This window comes from Mya arenaria, chromosome 16, assembly GCF_026914265.1.
Source record: "Mya arenaria isolate MELC-2E11 chromosome 16, ASM2691426v1".
Lineage (NCBI taxonomy): Eukaryota > Metazoa > Mollusca > Bivalvia > Myida > Myidae > Mya > Mya arenaria.
In genome coordinates, this window is record NC_069137.1 from 21,327,880 (window position 1) to 21,349,680 (window position 21,801).

A 21,801-nucleotide genomic window follows, 5' to 3' on the forward strand; every position below is an offset into this window, starting at 1 on the left:
AACACAATGGTCATAAAAAGGCAGATGGCTTATCAGTTATTGGAAAATGCCCAGATATTCAAGGTATCATATCTAACTGGGTCTCAGAATGAAATGGGTTAAAGTAACTGCTCATGGTTTGTAAAATGCACTTTTTATTAATCATGGAATAAAGTGAGTCAAATCATGAGGGGTGTTAAAACAAAAATACCAAAAGCTGGGACCATTTTGCAAATTTTGATATTTGCTCAAATATTGTCTTTGAAGACTACAAATTTCAATTGCATTAGAAACCGAACGGGAATTGAAATTTTATTTTGGCTATGGTGTTGCAGTCTGCGAAATAACTTTTCAGATGAACTTGCCCTTTCGGGCATCTCTCTGGCAATTTTAACTTGCCCGGACCAATTTTCACTTGCCCGAATAAATTTCAAATAAAATATAAGCAAAGATCACATCAGAGTTGTCTTTGAAACGCTTGCATCGGACTGGTTTAAATCAAGCGTCCAATCGGCTTTCAATTTTATACGCATAGTTATAAGCGTCTATTGATTCGGACTGCAGAGTAAGTGTACCAGTCGATACAGACCGCGTAAAACGTCATCAAATTTAGCGACTTTTACAAAGTCGAGTAATACGTCATCAAATTTAGAGTATTTACTTTGTTTGTTGATTTTCGGATAAACGATTTCGTTCTCTTTTTTCACTTGCCCGATCGGGCAAGCAAATACGATTTTTTACTTGCCCGGCGGGATTTTTACTTGCCCCGGGCATCGGGCACATGGGTTATTTCGCAGACTGGTGTTGCTGGATTGGTTGATTGACATTATCATGTGATGTTATCAACGTATCATTTACAGGTCAACATATCCACCACCTCTATTAAAGTCCCGGTGGACGTGTGGACTAGCCGGCTGTTTTCTACCTTTTTCTTGACTTTACTGGAATGGGTTCGAACCCCACTAAAACCAAAATACTTTTTTTTATGCTATAACTGTATTTTTCTCTGCAATTTCGATATCAAAGAGTGAAATAATGATAAAATAATTGTTTTCAGATGCATTAAAGGAAAAGTTAATTTTAGGTCCAAAAACATGAGCAAGTCACTTTAAAGCGGCACTCTCACAGATTGACCATTTGACTTTTTTTTTTTGTCTTGAAACAAGCCAATGTTTGCGAAAATCAATGAAAAACAGTTAGACAAAAAATTAGATTGCAGATTTTTATATTTAAGTTCAAAAATTTATGTTTTATGCTTTTTTCTTAAACCATTGGTAACGCTAAATTAAGGCCATTTAAATTAATTTTCGAACAGAAAAATGAAAATCTGCGATCCGATCTTTTGTCAGTGCTCAGTCTTATATCACTAGTCTGCAGATATTTAGGCAAAAATTGGCTGATTCAAAGACAAAGAAAAGTTGTCAAATGGTAAATCTGTGAGAATGCAGATTTAAGAGGTATGGAGTATGAAAGGTTGCTTTTTGTGAGGCGAACAAAAAAAGTCATGTTTCTAAAGTTAGACTGACCTTTAAAACATTAAGACCTTCAAGAAAATGTTAAATCACTTAAAAAATGTCAAACAAGGTCAAATGTCTTAAAACCTGTCCTACAAAGTCAATTCTGTTAAAACTTGTCCCCTATTTATAAAAGACATTTTCCAAAAAGTAGACATCTCTTATCGCAGTCACAGGTGACCACACACCAACTTCAAAATCAACAGATGTTCGGAATCATGTTTAAAATCAGGTCTCCCAAGAAAAACACAACTTTTCCACACCATGTGTTTTAACAGCTGAAAAAGCAATCAACTACTATTTGCTGGAAATAACATGTTTGTGCAGGATGTGGGCTTTGAAATTCACATATTACAGAAAACTGAAGGCAGAATTGAATTAATATTTGGTAGTTTTATTAAGGAGTTAGATTTATATATGGCCAAGCCAAAAAAAAAGTTTGGTTAGATTTACATCCATTTTAAAAACAGGTAGGGTAGGTAGGCTTTTTTTCTTTTTTAACTAGGCTTTATGTAAGAATGTTTTTGTCATCTTTCAGACTTTGGAGAATGGTATAATCTTCTGTATAAAGTTTTTTAAAGTTTTTAAAGTTACATATTAAAACGCACACTTAAAAAAAAATATTTTATTTTTATATTAATCTTTTTACCCACTTGCTTTAAACAGTAGGGTCTGAGCGCCTATTTCATAGGTAAGGCCGGGTAACCTGAACCAAATGTTTTTTTATAAGGCCTATTGCACCGTAATAACTGGCTTGGTTTGAGAAGTTGTTCAAAATTCGCTTGATGTTCATACTTTATTACTAATTGCAATGAAATTATTAAGCAGGCTATATCACAAGGAAATTATAATTAGATAGATTTATTTCCTAGTAAAAGCTAGTAAACACATTTTATCAAAATGTCACATAGTTTTCCATATGTTTTAAACATTACGTCAAGAATTCAAATTAACGCCAATAATAAGATGAGTTCTTATAGGAAATCAAAATCATATTCAACATGATTCAGTTAAAGGCCAAGGATAAGATCTTTTGCACAACGACACCAAGACCAACAACGACACTTGAGAATGCTCTCACATAGGCCTAAAAAAACATTTGGTTTGAGTTACCCGACCCTACCTACGAAATAGGCTCCAACACTACTGTTTTTATACTCAGTTGGTAAAAAAATACTTTTTTAAGTGTGTTTTCATATTTAGTTTAAAACCTTTAACCCTTTATTCAGAAGAATACTTTAGCACCATTCTTCAATGGTAAAAATAATGGTCTTATATAAAGACTAATAAAAAAATAAAATAAAAAGCCTACCTACCCTACCTGTTTTTTAAAAGGATGTTACCCTAACCAAACCCAAAAACACTTTGGCCTAAAATGGATAATAAAACATTTAGTCTTGTCATTTTGGGCTGAATATCAAGCCACAGCAAACATACAATATTTAACTTAATATGGCCTTATAAAATTATATAGTTAACAGTATCAATTAATTTTCGTCACGACGGAAACCTTATTTGCATATTTTTTCTAATATGGGTCAACCTCGATTTAAAATGACTAGGTAACAGCTGTCTTTCATTGATTTACATTCCGAACTCGGCTGAGAAATCATGTTCCTTTATATATTATTATGATGCATAATTCCATACTTTATGTAACCTTACAAAAATTTACAGAATTCTTGCGAATGTTTATAAGTCATGGTAAGAAAATTGTTGTTGTTTTTCAACTGGCCGAAGAGCTGGGCCTGTATTGCAAATATATTTTTATGAATCATCGTCGAATTAAAAGAAAAGTATAAGTGAAAAGAAAATGAGTATGGAAATGACTTAAGACGTTTTATGAATACCGCCCCCTGAGGGCTGCAGAAATGATAAAACAGTCATTTCCGAACTTAAGTCATTTTCTTGAGTGAAGTATCTCACTAAGTCACAATTACCATATGATATGATAATTCTAAACTGTATTTTTATAGTTTGACAGTGTTCGAAATTCGCGTTAGCCCGATAGCCCGAGGATACCAAATTTCAGCTGGGGCTGCCGATTATCCACAGAAACTAGCCCGACCGGGCTACCGTTGTTTCCTTGTGATTTTTTAAAAAAAACACCTGCCAATTAAACGTGTTGCGCATCGTGTTTTTTATACGCAAAGCCTTATTATTCAAGAATGCGTCCTTCAAGGCGACTGGAGTGACAACGGCGTAGTCGGATTCGCCGAAATTTACGATGATAAAAAAGCTAATTGCTCTGCTATTCAGGGCTCAAGCCATGTGCTCAATGTTTGTTTATTTAATCAATTAATATAAGCACATGTCAAAATTAATTGACGCCCAAAGTGACAAGTAATTATCGATCAGTTTCTAACCAGCAGCAGTCAAACTCTATGACGTCATTTAAACTCCGCCCATTATGTAAATTAACGGATAAAGTCGGCAGTTTTTGACAACGATGGCTATGAAAATCAACAATGCTAAAATAGCAATATTAACATTGATATTTTGTTTATTTCATTTAAATATATTTTATTTATTAGCTAAAATAAAAAGAAAGATATTTAAGTTTTTAATGCGAACAGAACATAATCATTCTACAAAAGTTGTCTGAAATGCGGAGGAAACATGTGCCCGCTTACTTCCTGACAAATTTAATGAAAGTGAAAGGAGAACTGTCGGATATACTTAACTCGTTGTTTGTGTACAGTACAGTAGGGTTCTACATGTTGTATTTTATACCTTTGAATAGCTTTGCTATTACTTTTTAAAGAACAATTATAGGAATATTGGCAATATGAACATCCATATATTTTTGTTGTTACTTTTGAAACTTGAAAGTGAAAAAGAGAAAAATGTCATTGCACAATCGCTGGTGCATATCGGATTTGACAAGGATGCATTGGATAACAGAACTTACAGTACATGCATAACTCTTTCCATTAAATAAATGATATGTTCAGAAAATATTTTTTTCTTTTTTTCTCGTAATACCTTTTTGAAAACTTTATTAGTTACTGAACTTTTGATGACTACACTAATATAAGTATGACTATAATTTATTATTGACACATTGTTCAGATTGGGGAGCATTTATTGAAACTATATGAGCGTGCTAGATTAGATGATCGGACTCGTTGCGGAATCGTAATTAAACTTCCAAAAAATATTCCGAACGAGTGAAATTTTAAAGTGTTTAAGTTTGGGCTAGTGAAATTGGTTTCGGGCTAGTAAAATTTCCTATCTGGTAGCCCGAATGGGCTAGTGGATTCAAAGCCGAATTTCGTACACTGGTTTGATTAATTATAAATACTTTTATGTTAAAAACGCTTTTACTTTTCTTTTAACTTGACTGAGAAATTTTAAGAAAATTGAGTCAAGTTAAGAAACAAACTTTAGATGTGTTATGAATATCTACTTGGAACTCCACAATATTTTAAACAAGAGATATATCCCATACTATAAATCTGCTTAAATCATCAGCAACACTGTATTAACAACATACCGTTACATTTCAGCCAATGAAATTGCAGGCAATTATTAAGTACTAGGTTTAATCATTAAGAATTTCAAATTTGGCGAGTGTTTAAAAGGTCAGCTCACTCCGCCTATTCTTAACCATTAAGATTTTAATTCATGTCATTTTACTATTACTTGGGTTAAAAACTTTCCATGACCGCAAAACGCACTTGCGCAAAAGCCTGAGTATTACATAATCAAAATTATTTCTATATAGCACAACAAAATTTCTAGTGGGCAATAATTAGGGTGAGGCATAATGCAGAGGTCACCAGGTGTAGCACGCTCTAATGCTTTGGTCAGTGGTGGAGCTTGCCCTACCCTTGCGAAAGTTGCGGGGCAGGCCCTCAACCTCTTTTGGTCAGAAGGTCATAGGTGAAGCCCGCCCTACCCCTTCAAACAGTGGTGGGAAACGCCTCACCCCTAGGCCAGTCATAGAGCATGATGCTCTACCCTAGGATGGAGGAAAGGCAATGCCTGTTCTGTCCTTTGCTAAATTGTTTATAGTCTAGAATGTACAGTTGTATGTATCTTACCTTGTTTGTAGGCGTTATACATATCCATGTTTCCCTGGCTGGGGCCCTTCATTCCGGAACTCACGGGAGGGGAGAACATCTGAAAATGGATATGAAAAAACATTAAATATTCAGTTATTTGACTAGATGGTAAAATAAAATAAAATCTTCACATTGAGCAAGCAAATAATAAAACCAACACTTTTGAGGAATTTTAAACACAAAAAGTTTAATCCTTTGCATGCTGGGTAAATTGTCGTCTGCTCAAAAATGTCGTCTGGTTTATTCTAAATTTCTTTCAATTTACTTAAAACTTTGGGGATATATTGACTGAGTGGCAAACAGCTTGGAACCTGACCAGGCGCCGAGTTGAGTTACTCGGTGTCTGGTCTGGTTCCAAGCTGTTTGCAAAGCCTTTAAAATCAGCCTAAGGGTTAATTTAGAGATATATGTTCATTTGGAATGAGTTCATGATAAACAAAATGAGGGGGAAAAAGTAAATTGGAGCTAATAAACTTCCACAGGAGCACTAAAATAACGTAAGGGAATTTTGCACAGTAAAAGTTTAATCAATGTTTCATTTTAATGTTTTTTTTTACTTTTCCAATATATTTCATTTATGCTAAAAATCATTATAAGAACGCATTCCTTTTAAACTCTTTATAACATTGGCTGAATTTTTTATAGTCTTTCCGCTCAATAATTCAAATACTGACAAATCATCATTATAACAACTTATGCCTTTACTAATAAATATTATTAATTACTTTATATTACTTATCATAAATAATATTTATGCCAATATATACTGCGTTGCCTTAATCGGCAAACATAAAAATGCAATAAATAATCAATTATACCTCGTCTTGTGACATTTTTATTGCTGCAAATATTATTTTGTACCATATTTATTAAAAAACCTTATTTTTTACCATAAATATGATTTTCATGAATCATTCACATTTCATACTCCTCTCTGACATGATCTATTTTGATTGGTTGAAAACTTGAAATCAAATAAATTTATTTATTCATAATATTTCTCATATTAAACTCTTTCAGAAATGAAATTATATTTTAAGGTTATATTTTTGAAAAGTGTTGTTGTTTTCTGAACTGACTGTTCAGTTCAGCCAAATTCCAATTGTTAAAAATTAAAAAAAAAATCTGAAAACTTCAAATAAAATTCCAAATTTCTGTTATTTCAACAACAAAAATGGACAACCATGCAAACTGTTTCAGTATGACAGAATTTGTGTACCATATGCTTAAAAGATGCAAACTGTATCACATTATTTTTTATCAATTCTTCCTCTTTTTTTTAAAGCACTCATATTTATTTCTTGGTAAATGTGGAATTCCCAGCTCCATTCCAAATATGGTAAAGAACAAAAAATTGTATGATTATATTCTTTAAAGTACTTAAAATTATGTGACCACATCAATTGCAAGACATTTTCTTGCGAAATATGACTCATTTAAGTTATCATAGTATTATATAACAGAAAAATGTACATGTTTCACTGATATTGTTAAAGCTGCACTCCCACAGATTTACCGTTTGACAACTTTTTTTCTTTTTTTTGTCTTGCTTGGAATGAGCCATTTTTGCATAGATAGATATATCTGAAATACAGTGATACAAGAATGCTCCTGTTCAATTTGTGAGAGTGCAGCTTTAAGTGTTCTTTACAAAATAAATAAAAAATATTCTTATCAAAATGGGTTTTTTTATCCTCAATTAACAGTAACCGATATCATGTCAAAAAATGTTTTTTTCCAAAAAAAATTATGTGGTCGTAAAAAAATGGAGCATTGTTCTTCCCACAAAAATGCTTTTTTTTCTTTTGTGTACTGATAGGATCAATAATGCCTAGCCTTCAAGAACCCTTCCTTATTGTAAGTGACGGAAATTGGAACCTAATTAGCAATAAATGAGCCAAAAGTCAGACAATGGAACCCAACTGGGGGACAATTACCCAAAAGAAGTTCAATTAACACACAAGACGGTCATTTTTCCTGCAGGAAGAAGAAATTTATTTCATCAAACAGTAGGGTCTTGATCCTCTGTGTGCAGTACCCTTTGTTAATTTTTTCGTATGAAATAAACTTGTGAGACTAAAAACTTTAAATATCTTTGTTAATATTAAAGGGTCTGTACGTATGATGAAATAGCAAAAAAAAAGAAAATTGTCGAAAACTGACATGAATTTGGCATCGATGTGTACAATGCATTGAAACTTACTAACTGAAGTACCACATAGTTAAAAAAAAAATTCTACATATTGGTATTTTTTTTTTACAATTATGATATCAAAAGAGTAAAACATTTTATTAAATAATTGTCCTGAGATTCATTACAGAAAAAAACTTTTTTGGTGCCAATCTGGTGTACAGTCCCTTTAAAGGGGCATAACTCAATATATAATGAAGCCAGAATAATGGGCATTGATTTACATGCATGTTTTGTCAATACATACATGTGTACCAAGTTTGATTCAAATATATTGAAACAGATTTTGAGTTATACTGTGGCCAAGGTTAAAATATTTTTTTTGACAACATTGTCCACTCAGCCCACACAAAGTCTTGAATAATGGCAATAATTAAACAAAATCAGCAACTAAATAATAATAAAGCATTTTTGTGACACACTTTATAATATTTTTAGCTGAAGACTGAATATTTACATATACTTCAATGAAAGGTAATTAGGGTTAATTTTTTCATTTTTTTTCGTCATAAATGGTACTCTTTTTTATTCTCATTTACAGAACAATCATCACACCTCAAAATTGTCCTAATAAGGAGAATTAGGTTCAACTGACATTTACAGCAGGGAGCTCTTAAGAAGTGCCAATTTCTAAAAAAAATTATATAATGTCAATAACAGCAAACAGAATTCACCTAACCTAGTCTTTGTATTCATATCATATCAATTAAATAGAGATTATTTTTAGGTACATGTAGCTGTCAAAACCATGTGTAGTCATTTCAATATATGGTGTCAAAGTTGGGTACGTTTTTGACATACTCTGTCAAAAAACTACAGGGGCTGTCATTGAGCGTGTTGAAATGTTGATGGCTTTGTGATTTATACAGAATAGACATAATCCATCAGCCAACAAAGAGGGATGCTGCATGATAAAGAAAAAAGTATCAATTTGTAAGCTGATCAAGTAAAATAAATCAATTCTCCATTGCATCACTAATAGAAGTACAAATTGTCTTCCTGGAGGGTCACGTTAAATAAACGTCCTGTGTGACAGTGCTGTACACTGATGCAAGTTAACCCTTTGCATGCTGGGAAAATTGTCGTCTGCTCAAAAATGTTGTCTGGTTTATTCTAAATTTCTTTCAATTTACTTAAATTTTTGGGGATATATTGACTGAGTGGCAAACAGCTTGGAATCTGACCAGGCGCCGAGTTACTCGGCGCCTGGTCTGGTTCCAAGCTGTTTGCAAAGCCTTTAAAATCCCCTTCAGCAGCCTAAGGGTTAAAGAACCAGGGTAGCTCTAACCAGGGTTACATTCTGTCTGTGCACAATTCTCCAAAAATACTAGTATGACTCATAATCCTATCAGAGCACTCTCTGAATGAGCCTTGCCAAATAAGCCTTCCCGAATAAACCTTGCTGAATGGGCCTGGAGTACGAGTATAAAGAAACGTACACCAACACCCCCATGTAAAATAAACAGAAAAAAAGGCATTTTAAGTATAAATCTGGCATTAAAAATCTTCTATATATATATCTTTCGTTCCCTTGGCCTAAAAAAATATAAATTGTTTGGTTAGGGTTACATCCTTTTCAAAAATAGGTAGGGTAGGTAGGCTTTTTATTTTTTTTTATTAGGCTTTATATAAGAATATCATTTTCATCATTGGAAAATGGTGTTAAAGCTATCTTCTGTATAAGCATGTAAGGTTTAAACTACATATTCAAAAGCAATTAAAAAAAAAACGAAAAAAATATATTTTTTTTTTAGTTTTTCATTTTTTTTCTTTCAAACTGACATAAAAACAGTAGGGTCGGAGCCTATTCCGTAGGTAGGGTCTAATAACCCGAACCAAATGTATTTTTTTTAGGCCCTACCATTATCTCTTAGTGTTCACACCCATGTCTCTGCTGATGGGATACGAACGCCATATTTTGATTTAATCAATAAGAAAACTTCTGAATAAAGCTACCACCAAAGTTGCATTCGGACAATAGGTTTAAAGTCTCATTATTAGTGATAAAAATTATGCAGTTATTTTGGTTTCACGCTGGCTAATGTATAGAGGGATAAGCGCCAACACTAAGTCAGTTATTTTAGTTTTACTTAACAAATTAATTGCCAGCCAGGCTTCGATCGGCTTATGCTGATATTATAGAATAGAAAATAAAATAATAAACAACCATTCATATATAAATAAAATAAAGATAAAGTCTGTTGCAGTTACCAATGTTAATTTCTCAGATTTGTTCAGTTTTCTTCAGAAAATATTTTGCTGATAATAATCAAGCATAAAATACTGGTAAAAACAGTCTGTTGCAATAAATAGTTCAAAGGCTGAAAGAATAACTTTCACCCATGCAAAGAAATTAACACATTCTTTCATTATAAGCTTTGTAAAACCTGCAAGAATTTCTTGGAAAACATAACTAATACATTTTCCAACACCTATATTAAGCTAGCAGGGCCTCAACAAAAAAAATAAGATTTCATGAAAATGCATTTTTACCCATAGGAGACAGTATCTGTTAAAAGATGGCTGATTTTTTTTTTTTATTAAGGCCAAAAAATAATGTGTGGTTAGAGTTACATCTTGTCCGTAAACAGGTACGGTAGGTAGGATTTTTTTTATTATTTATACTTAGGATTTATGTTTGAACGCTTTAGTCATCATTGGTTATTTTTATCATATTATGGAAAAAATATAGATTTATCTATCTATACCCTTGGAATTGGGATTTTTCGCATCATTTTTCACCTGAAATTTGGATAAACAATTCTTATGTAAGTTAAATATAATATTCAAATACCCTTATATCTATTTATTTCTCTGCTTTTATAACTTCAACAAATATAAACTACAGTTTTCTTTTATCAGAAAAAAGGAAGGAAAATAAATGAAACATTTTTTGAAATTCTGATTTTGTATTCGGAAAATAACTGAATAATTTTCAGCCATATAAAAAGGACAGAAAACAACAGAAGTTCACCATCTCGAACCCGATATTTTCACCTGTGTTTCCACCTTGAAAATCATTGATAGTTTCCTATTATTACCGCCATTCAGCATTAAAAGTCATTTTCCAAGATTTACTTGCTAATCATATTATATCCCAAACCACACCTCAGTTGCCAAATTTTCTCCGAAAAGTGATGCTGTTTTTACAGTGGGGAATATTAGCAATATAAAACAATCATAGATTGGATTCATTGTTATACAGCCTGAAAGGCCTGGCAACAGCGGAAAAATCCAATCCAAAAATTTGGTCCGTATAAGGCCCATAGAAAGGCCAGTGATCAAAATTAGCACAAGCCCTTAAGCCCTAAATTGGTAAAATGCTTTTCGGGCTTGCTAAAATTCTGGATTTAAAGGGACTGTACACCAGATTGACACAAAAAAAAATAATTCTCTAACGAATGTCAGGTCAATTATCTTATAGAAAGTGTTACACTTTGATATCAAAATTGTAAAAAAAAGTACCAAAAAAAAAAAAAAAAAATGTGTCGGAGACCGGGTTCAAACCCGTGTCGCCAAAATTGCAGTCCAGCGTCATTGCAGTCAGCTAAAACGACTTACTCTAAATGGGTGACAGAATTAAGCTATACACCTACCTCGGTAATATCACGTGATAACACCGACTAGCCAATCACGCATAAGGAATGAATTCTACCTGGTAGACATACCCAGTAATCTTTTTTAATGGAAAAATACGAAATAACTGCTAAACTTAAATAAATTGTAAACTATGTGGTACTTCAGTTAATAAGTTTCAATGCATTGTACACATCGATGCCAAGTTAATGTCAGTTTTCGACATTTTTCTTTTTTTCCCGCTATTTTATCATACGGAGTACAGCCCCTTTAATATAACAGAACTTTAAAAAAAATTCATACCAAGCAATAGTATAAGAATTTGGGCTTGTTCATACAAAAGTCTAATTTTCGATGACCGCAAGACTGTTAATATAGTTTCAAAAGCAATTTATATGCATTCGAAGGGGTTTCTTACTATTTTTAATGCCACTGTCCAGCAATAAACAGCCTTAACGTCAACTGTATAGTAAGTCTGAATGATGTCACTTGATCCTGATTTCAGGATAGTTTTGGAACTTTTCCTATCACTTCCAACACTCTGTTAACACACTTCAAACACAACCAGCAACACTACCGCGACCAGCAACACTACCACGACCAGCAACACTACCACGACCAGCAACACTACTGAGACCAACAACACTACCACGACCAGCAACACTACCTTGACCAGCAACACCACGATTTTTTCCACGATCAATTGAACTCTATAAGCTCCAAACAAAAACAAATGGAAAGCTGTATTAACATGTAAAGAATAATCACTATCTTAAATCTACGCTCATCGATATTCTTCAAAAAGTTAGATAATTTCGCAAAATAAATTCCACTTTGAAAGAAATTATATAAAAACTTTAAAAACATGCTGCTCTGCCAAACTTACAGCTTAGAAGTTAGAATACCGTAGTATGAACTATTGGTGTTTGGGTGATAAATGATACCAGAAAAAACTGGAACTGAATGACTCCATCCTCGATTTCCAGTAAAAAACTGTACTTCATGTACTTCAGATATTATGACTAAAAACATTCTTCCTTGATTTTGAAAGTACATCAGGGTCAAACAATCCTTACAATTATCATGTTATATTACAAAAGCTTCTCTTTATCTTTTTATACTTCAACTTTTTTTCCGGTCTTATACAGCCAATAAAAATTTTCTTCGTTTGAAATTATGAAAAAAGGAGAAAATTTTATTTTATTTTTTGATTTGATGTAATGTCTAGTAGGTAGCTTGATATTAGTTCTATACGGGTGATTTTAGGCGCTAAATAGTCATTCAGCTTCAGGATGTTGGATTAAAGGGTCGAGTTTTATAAAATAATTTTATAAATTATATAATTTTAGCAATTTGGATATGGTAGAATGTTTGGATCAGCATTTAGTGATATCTTAAGATTATCGTTTTTGTGTATGTGGGTGTGAACTAGTGTAAGCATTATTACAGAATGAGATTCCTTGAAGAACATTAAATACTTTGTTATTCAACAATTTCATTCAACTTATGTCCAACAAATATGGAACTATACTTTCCAAAGGAACTCTTATAAATTTCCCAATTAAACAAGCCCTCCCTGACCCTTCCTGTGTAACCATCACAGAATGCCGAAGGAGACAATTTTATTTCTAAGAATTGTCCTGGAGTACACAGAGATTGAAAGATAAGAATATTAAACTGCGACCCACTCCTACACTACAAGGGAAAATTTCACGGCAGAACAGATGGTAATGTTTACATTAGTCCAGAAAGCATATGCTTCTACAGAAAAATCTGTGCTCCCGAGAAAAATCTGTGCTCCGGAATACATGTGTGTACAAACATGCGCTGCCGTATCCATTCATAGAATGATTGCAGTCAATGTTGGGGACTATTTTCTTTTTGTCAATTCTTTCAAATGATAAAATAAAGCCAAATCTTTACTAATGCTCTGGCAAAGGATTTCAGAAAGCCTGAATTAATTAATAGTTTGCAAACCGAGAAAAATCTGTGAACTCATGAAAAATTATGTTTTGGACTCCAATTTAGTGGATTTAAAAAAAACTTGCTAAATGGAGGAAAATGGTTCCTTTTTAGCGGGCAGGGTTCTCAAACAGAATAGGGCCCTGTGTGTTATTTTAGGACATATATACGGTACATCATATAAAATCTTTTTGAATGTTTTCACAAAACACTACCTGAAGAAAAACTCCTTTAAAATGTTGTCCCCTAATCCAAGCCAATTTTACAATAATATTGATTTTTTCATTTGAAAATTTTAAAGCCCAAAATACTCTCTTGAACAGCTGCAAAGAAATCTAATATTACGATTTGCCAATTGCTATCATTAAACAAAGAAGTCTTTACCAGTCATAACTTCAATGTTTACATCAGAACTATACAAAACTAATCCATTGAAAAGTATGTTTGGTAAATGATTTTTTCAAACAAGACCACTGGGTTCCATATTCAAATATTTGCCCAGCTATTTGACGAATTATTGATATATAAATCATACTGTTGGACTTTTCACTTGAGCAATAAAGGATAAATAGCGGAGGTAACAGCTTGGATGTTACGAGTCCTTCGATCTTCGAAGAAGTCGGGCTTTTATGCATAAAATCACATTTTCGAACAATGTTTATTGATTTAGGGATGACTTTATATATGGAAAAAGCGTGGCTCCTAAAGTTGCTAATATCGTGTATAAATCAGGTCCAAACAATAAATGGGGATCTTGAATTCGTCCAGATAAGCCCAAATATTACATGAAATACAATTTATAGAATAGTATTTTTTCTCTCCTTTTTTGTGAATGGGGCCAGAAAGCAAAGGCCATTTCAAGTTCATAGCTTGACTTGAAGAATTATAAGAGCCTTAAGATTGCTCTTCAACATCAGTTTAATGTAAAAAAGAATGTGTGAATTTTGAGGAAAAATATAGTTCTTTTTGTAATTGCGGCCCTTTAGGCGATTAATCCAGATAATTTTTATTAATCAATGGTCATAGTTTATAATAAAATTATATTTTATCAGGGCCTCAAAAAATGTGCCTCAATTATGATATTTCATCAGGGCCTCATGATGTTTGCCGCAATTATGATATTTTTTCAGGGCCTTTTGAAATGTTCTATAAGTTAGATATTTTTTTTTCCTCAAAGCTTAAGAGCCTCTCTCTCAAAGCTTAAGAGCCTTATAAATGAATACTTCATAAGAAGTTCATTATTTTTTTAAAAAACAAATCCATTTGTTGAATGTCCGGCAAAAATGTTATAAACCCATTAAAATGTTTTCTTTGCTGTGTATTAAACACTGAACATACCCGGTAATGCTTAATATATAATTATGGTCGAACATATCGGTCAAAACACATCTTAAACACATACATGGAGTAAAAAAACTTATCTTAACAAATCTTATCTTTTAAATTTCTGTGACGTTCATCTGAAAGAAACAATCTATCTATAGACTGACCTTGTGGTAGGGATCGTTGAACTGTGAAGGTCATCATGCAGGAAGGTCAGAGGTCAGCACACATTATAAAAATAGAAAAACACAAAACAAACATAAGCAAACTAAATATAACTGCAAAGAGTTGTTACAATCAGCACAGGATGGACTTAACTCCTTTTTATAGCATATGGGAGTTGAGTCTTTCTTGCACTGATCTTCAAAATCGATCAGTATGGGAATAGATCTTGGACAGGAGAATGAAATTTGGACAGGAGAATATCTCGAACAGGAGAATATCTCGGATGGAATAATATCTTGGACAGCTTGGATAGGAGAATATCTTGGACGGGAGAATATCTCATCTACTAAGGAGATTTCTCGAACAAGACAATTTCTCCAACAGAAGAATATTTTGGACAGGAAAATATTTCAGACATGAGTTATCTCGGACAGGAGAATATCTTGGAGTTTTGTTGTGTTTTTTTCAAAGAAACAAATCAAGTGCTTGTTGAAAACCGAACAAGGTGTCAGACCTCATGAAATGCCAAGTAAGGAAAAAGAATCTTCGATTAACAATATTATCTAATGGCAAGGAAGAGCTTGAACCTTTAATACTGTTAATAGTCCGATGCAATGAAATATCAACAGAGAAAACATAAAATAAAACGTTCAATTAGTACTACAGTCAAACTAGATTTTGACCCCATTTCTACATCTATTTTGTTACCATAGAAAAAACAGAGCAATGTTATTTAAAAAGGTCACTTGGTACATTTCTTCACTGCTAATAAAATAGTCTGATATATCGACAGATCAGGAAGTTATCCTAAAAAAAATTCAAATAGTGTCCGAGATCTATTCTCCAACTGGTAAGATTCTGATATAATGATTATGATTATACATAGAATCATACATGTATAGCGAATCTGTCATTCAGTAATTGAATAACTTCAAAATTTCTTCGATAAAAATGTTTTACAAATTCACTAAAAACAATGCTACCATGGGAACCTTTGTTTCCAAGTCTTGAGTAATATGTACATACATTGGAAATATAAATGTATGGCTTTAATTTTGATCTCTTTTATACAGACTAAAACTGATCATTATAACATGGCATTGTTACGCCGTATATTATAAGTACATGTATGTATTTGTTGCATTTCATTTGAATAATTCCAGAAGCTTTAGCACATGTTTTTATGATAAAATTTATTTTAAAGATATTAATTCTTAAAAATATTTTTTAGATTTAACTTTATTATTAAAGAATGACAGGTTGCTAAGCAACTGAAAATATTCAAAGCAACAAAACAACAACCATCTACTAAAATACTAATGAGGTCTACTAAAAAAAAGTTTGTTTCTCGTCAGCTGACGGACTCGGTCAATTTGACGCCTACTCAAAAAAAATTATTGCCCCCCCAAAATGTAGTATCCAAAATTATTTGTCCCAAAATATAGCTACTTTGCTAGTTTTACAACTAGTTTTTTTTTCAGCACAAAATGGTGCGTTAAAGTTCTTTGATCTTTATGACAATGGAAAATGCCCTATGCCAGTAATTTCAATCTAAACATGCGTTATTTAAATATATTTGTGTTTTTAAAAACAAACCTTCCGACCAAATTCTCACGTGACCAGAAACAAACCTTTTTTGGCCTAATATGGTAAATGTATAAAAAAAATGATCAAAAAAGGTGGTTTATATGTATACGGTAATTTAATAAGAAACTGAAATTATGCACACACCAACAACTGTTCAGAATCTACAAGGGCTCTTTTTAAAGATTGTGGATCTACAAAAGTAAGGGAACTACGAGGGCTATTCTTCAATATTGTGGACCTTTAACAAGGGCTGGTCTTATATTTTGTGGACCAACAGCAGTTCAGATACTTTGAGGGCTGTTTTCTTATAGCTGATGGACCAACAACAGTCATACTGTTGATTGCTTTGCTTAATTGGCTGTTTGGATACTGTGGAGATTTTTGTGGTCTGATTATTTTCCCGATGTTTACAAGTCAATGAAAACAATATAATTATACATCAATGCATATACATGTTGAAGTCATTTTTTCATGTGTAAATTCCCTAAAATTTTCCAAATCAGATTTAAAGAAAATAATAACATAAAAGCAAGTTTTTTCAATGAACGCAATCAAAATAAAGTCAGAAATAATCAAATTATTATATCATTATGTCATTATATGATATGAGTTGAGAGATACCCCCTGCCCCTAACAACCCCCACCCTTCCCATATTTCCTGATAAAATGTACTTATAAAGTGCATACTTACCGCGCTAAAGTCCAACAGATCATTTAGTTCCTTATCTGGCTGCATGTGCATTCTTTCTCCAAACCTCTGATAGGCCCCGCCTCCTCTGAAATACACAATATACACAGTTCAGAGGCAGAATAAAATTTGGAACAATACCAACTTTCTTCAATAGACAATTCTGCAAAGGGGAATCAAAATTTTCTGATGGTTACTTGAGAAATTTGGGAAATGTGCATAGAATTAGAAACTAATTTTCAATGAAAATGACTTTAATGCAATGATCTTTTTCCATATATAAGGAAATAAATCCTGTTATTTATACACATGTCAGCCCTTTTTTTCAGGTTTTGGGGAAAGGTGGCGGGTCCTTCTCAGAGGGGAAAATTAACAAAATTGGGGAAAATTGACATTGACATTTGTTTATAAAAAAAGAAAGGTGAACACAATAAACTTGTTTCACAACTTTAATATCATGTTTTCTCATGCTTTACAAACATATGTCCCTCTTTGACTGATTGAAGATGTTAATGATGTTGTTAATATCTGATTGAGAAAGTTCAGTAGTTTCAGAAATCACAATTCTGATCAAAGATTCTAGCCTGACTTGACCAAGAGAGCTCCTGAAATATCGTGAACGAAATCGTGGGCGGAAATCGCATATGGTTTCCGGAGTAGATGCTTTATTATTCACATACAATTCAGTTAAACTGGGAACCAGTACATTCGGAACACTCGGTAGTCTAGGAAGTACACTAAGATGACGTCATACCAAAGTTTAGAAGACGGATAATAACTGCGTCGCTTTATATCGTTCCGTTTTCGGATTTTATTTTTTTTTGGCGGTGGGGAATTTTAAGCGACAATTGGGGAAAAATATATATTTTTTTGCTTGGGGAATGGGGCCGAATGTCGGCCCCAAAAACAGAATAAAAAAAGGCCTGATGTATGTAATCATTTTTTTCTCCACCTTTTAAGAATGGGGGCTGGGCCCTTAGGATTGTGAAAGTAGCGACACGTGGCAGTAAATTGTGATTTTACCATACATGTGTACTTGTATTAAGTAGTATTTAAAGAAAAAAAACATTTAGGCCAGTTGAAGGTGCTAGTTTGAAAATTTTTTAAATAAATAAGGCTGCATTAAAACCTTTCGCTATTTGTTGACTTGATATTAATTTAGTGTTGAATTTTATTTTTAAATGTTTTGAGTATTTTGAGCCATTTTTTTTAGTGAAAAGGTACTTTTTTCGGAATGTAGGGCCCAATTTTGGTTTTAAACTAGTATTGGCTATCACACTGTAGTGGACATTGTGTTGCAGATTTTTTTGTCAGAACAAAGAGATCAAAACAAGCATGAAATTGAAATTCTCACATCAACCACAATATGGTACATTCATGAGAATAAAATATGCAGCCAAAAAAAGCTATCTTTGCCAAAAATCAGTAACAATAATCACAAAAGTCATTCAGACGCATACATCCACATTAAAATATTCATATAAATTTTCAAGCTATCAGCGAGCCACGCGACTCAAGTCAGACCGGATTGTTTACCTGTTGAATTACACACAAAAGCGCTCGATCGACCAAACAAATATCACAGCAGTTAAACCGGTTTCGCAGTGATTATCTTTTGCCCCAATTTGATAGTAACTGAATGGGGTTGACCTTTCACCTATGCGACAGGTGTTTTCCCCGGGCTGTTGACTTTTGCAAATACTGCTGTTTAAGGGATCAACATTTCGTCTGATTTATATCCGCAACGCTGTGCATTTTATTTCGAAAATCAGCGTATTTTTGTATGACTCTGCTTGATTGCTTGCACAATTTACTCGTTTCGGAATGATTTAAGTCTTAATGCTTCGTAGAATTATCATATTTTATGTCTTAATCAACTTTTGAGAGCTCGGCACAAGACGGGTTTAATTCCTTCAATTTTGATAAGGATTTATATCATTCTTGCTCTGATCCAAAGATTTGAAGTTTGAAGGGTGAAAAATGTTCACAAAAGCCAGAGCTTTTTATCCTTTTATTTTGTCATCTTAATAAATTGAGTGTTGTGACGAAATTTCAGTTCAATCCCAAATGGAAAGTTTTCACAAATATCATTGCTTTATTTTGACTGAAATATTTTCTTTTTGACATTTTTAAATGAATTGGTGTTTGGTGCAAAAAAAATTGTAATTCAAATTTTAACTTAAAAAAAATTCAAATGAAATACAGACAAAAGTGGACATGACATTATCAGCAATGTATATACATGTAGTAAATGCTTATGAAGAACTTTAAACATTTATGATAAGGGAGCTATCAGATACCTATTGTAGAAGAAAATAGACAAAATAAGGGAAATTGGTCTAATTGAGTTGCCCGATGACCGTCTACCTAATACAAATTCAGCTTCTTATGAGTGAATATCACCGAAAATTTAGGGGTTTAGTTAAGTTTTAAAAAGGGCAGGGTGCTACAGAAAAGGAACAGGTAGTGCTGAGGGACAAAAGGGTTTATTCTATCAGGCTGTAATTAATTAAAGCATTATGAATTTCATAGAAAATGTTAGAAATTGTGCTTATTTGAAGTAATATTAGATTTCAACTACCAAATACATAAAGTTTGTTCTAATGCATATTCATATTATAAGTTATTATTAAAAAAAAAGAAGTATTTGATTATTTTTAAAGCATTTAATTCTATTTAAAGGCAGGAGGGACCTGCACATTCTGGTCTCCATGAGGGCATAAGGGTGCTTCAAAAATAGGACAGCGTGCAGCACCCTCACATAACCCTCTAGCTAAGGCCTAAAAAAAAAATACATTTGGTTCGGGTTACCCGACCCTACCTACGGAATAGGCGCCGACCCTACCGTTTTTATAGTCAGTTTGAAAAAAAAATGAAAAACTAAAAAAAAAAAAAAAAAAAAATATTTCGTTTTTTTTTTAATTGCTTTTTATTATTAAGTTTAAACCTTAAATGCTTGTACAGAAGATAGCTTTAACACCATTCTCCAATGATGAAAATTATATTCTTATATAAAACCTAATAAAAAAAAAAAAAAAAAAAAAAAAAAAAAGCCTACCTACCCTACCTATTTTTTTTAAGGATGTAACCCTAACCAAACAATTTTTTTTTTTAGGCCTAAATACCCTACCGAAATGATAACAATCCATTTTTGCAAAATAATTTGTACTTAAGGTTCAAAATTTTATTCCATGAGAAAAAAAGTGTACTGGCAGGAAAGACATTTTAATTATAAAAAGAGTTAAGTCCTCTTGCACTGAATCCTCAATTGGAGTCTATTACGTACCAATCCTTAAGAAGTAGTAAAAGTGATCAAAGCAGTATTCACCAAGTGACCTCCTATTTTTGCGGTTTGCCTGAATGGAGAGTCACTGGGCCAGATCCAATTATATGTGAACAGAATGTAATAGCCGAAAAAAACTGACTCACCTTACAAACTGTTAATACTACATGTCAAGTATTAATGTAAGAAACTGTTTCAATAATATTGAAGAACCAGTATACATGTATATTCATTTGATAATTAATAACATTTTTTTGCGTTTATTATGGTTTTAGCTGGGTTTTAAAAAGGACAGGGTGTTACAGAAAAGGGACAGGGTGCTGTGGGACTAAAGGGTACATTGTATTGGGCAGTGAATAATTAAAGCAAAATGAATTTCATAGAAAATGTTTGAAAATAAGTAATATTGGGTTTCAACAACCAAATTTGTTAAATGTGTTTGAATTGATAATCATATATTTCAAGTTTTAATCAAAACAAAGAAAACATTTAATTATCTTAAGCATTTAATTCTACATGTATGAAGGCAGGAGGGTGCACATTCTGGTCTCCATGAGGGTGTTAACTGTTTCCAAAAAAGGACAGGGTGCAGTACCCTGCCATTACCCTTTAACTAAAACCCTACATTTATGCTGTACAAATGCAGTAGGGCACGCGAGCAAGTTCCATGAAGAGTGTTGTTTATTTATGATTATAAATTAGCAGCTTTCTTCTGCAATTCAGTATTTGTTCAAATTCCAGTGTTTTTGTACGAAATTTGGCCCATTCCCCTCCAGAACAAGATATATATTTTTCCCCTAATGACAAGGTAAAAAAAAATGCCCTCTACTTTTTATATAGCGCCATTCATGAATATGACGTCAGGCGATAGGTTTGTTGAATAAAAGGTTTGAAAACAAATTGAAAATCATATCAATCATGTTACCGGTAGTATTTTTCCCCTTTTTGGCAAAACGATGTTATGTTTCCTATATCAAAGGATCCCTTGAAAACACACGATTCACATACAATTTCATCAAGAATCACAATTTCTGACCTAGGTGTTAATAGTGGCACAGTGTTTTTATCCCCCCCCCCCCCGCCCCCCCCCCCCCTGAAATGGCATATATATTTACCCTATCCAGGTAAAGAAATCCCCTTTAACAATTATTTTGTGTGTGTGGGGGGGGGGGGGGGGGGGAGAGCATTGGCGCCTTAACATCATTTATCAATGAAGTGCCATTCATGAACATGTTGATAGATTTGTTGAATAAAAGGTTTGTAAACAAGTTGAACGTCATATATGAATCATGTTAGTATTTGTCCCCTTTTAACCAAAAAGACACTTTTTTCCCTCTCAAAGTGCCCCGCCACCATTACCTTGAGAGTGGAAAAAACACTGCACATGTACTGTCTTAACAATCTCTCCTACAAAATTGCTCTTAAAATATTACTGTACATTGAGGAGGATAATTGAGGATTATAAG

At 32.9% G+C, this 21,801-nt stretch overlaps 1 protein-coding gene across 8 annotated transcripts in view; it reads right to left on the reverse strand.

Annotated features, from left to right (window-relative positions):
* Positions 1-21,801, reverse strand: part of LOC128221219 (transcription factor 12-like) — a 95,573-nt gene that overhangs the window by 70,291 nt on the left and 3,481 nt on the right. For all 8 annotated transcript variants that reach the window (XM_052929734.1, XM_052929729.1, XM_052929733.1 and 5 more), the window contains exons 2-4: positions 17,056-17,140; positions 14,780-14,800; positions 5,540-5,618 (exon numbers count right to left, since the gene is read on the reverse strand). In XM_052929734.1, coding sequence (XP_052785694.1) covers positions 5,540-5,618; positions 14,780-14,800; positions 17,056-17,140 — 185 coding nt within the window. The remainder of the gene's footprint in view (positions 1-5,539; positions 5,619-14,779; positions 14,801-17,055; positions 17,141-21,801) is intronic.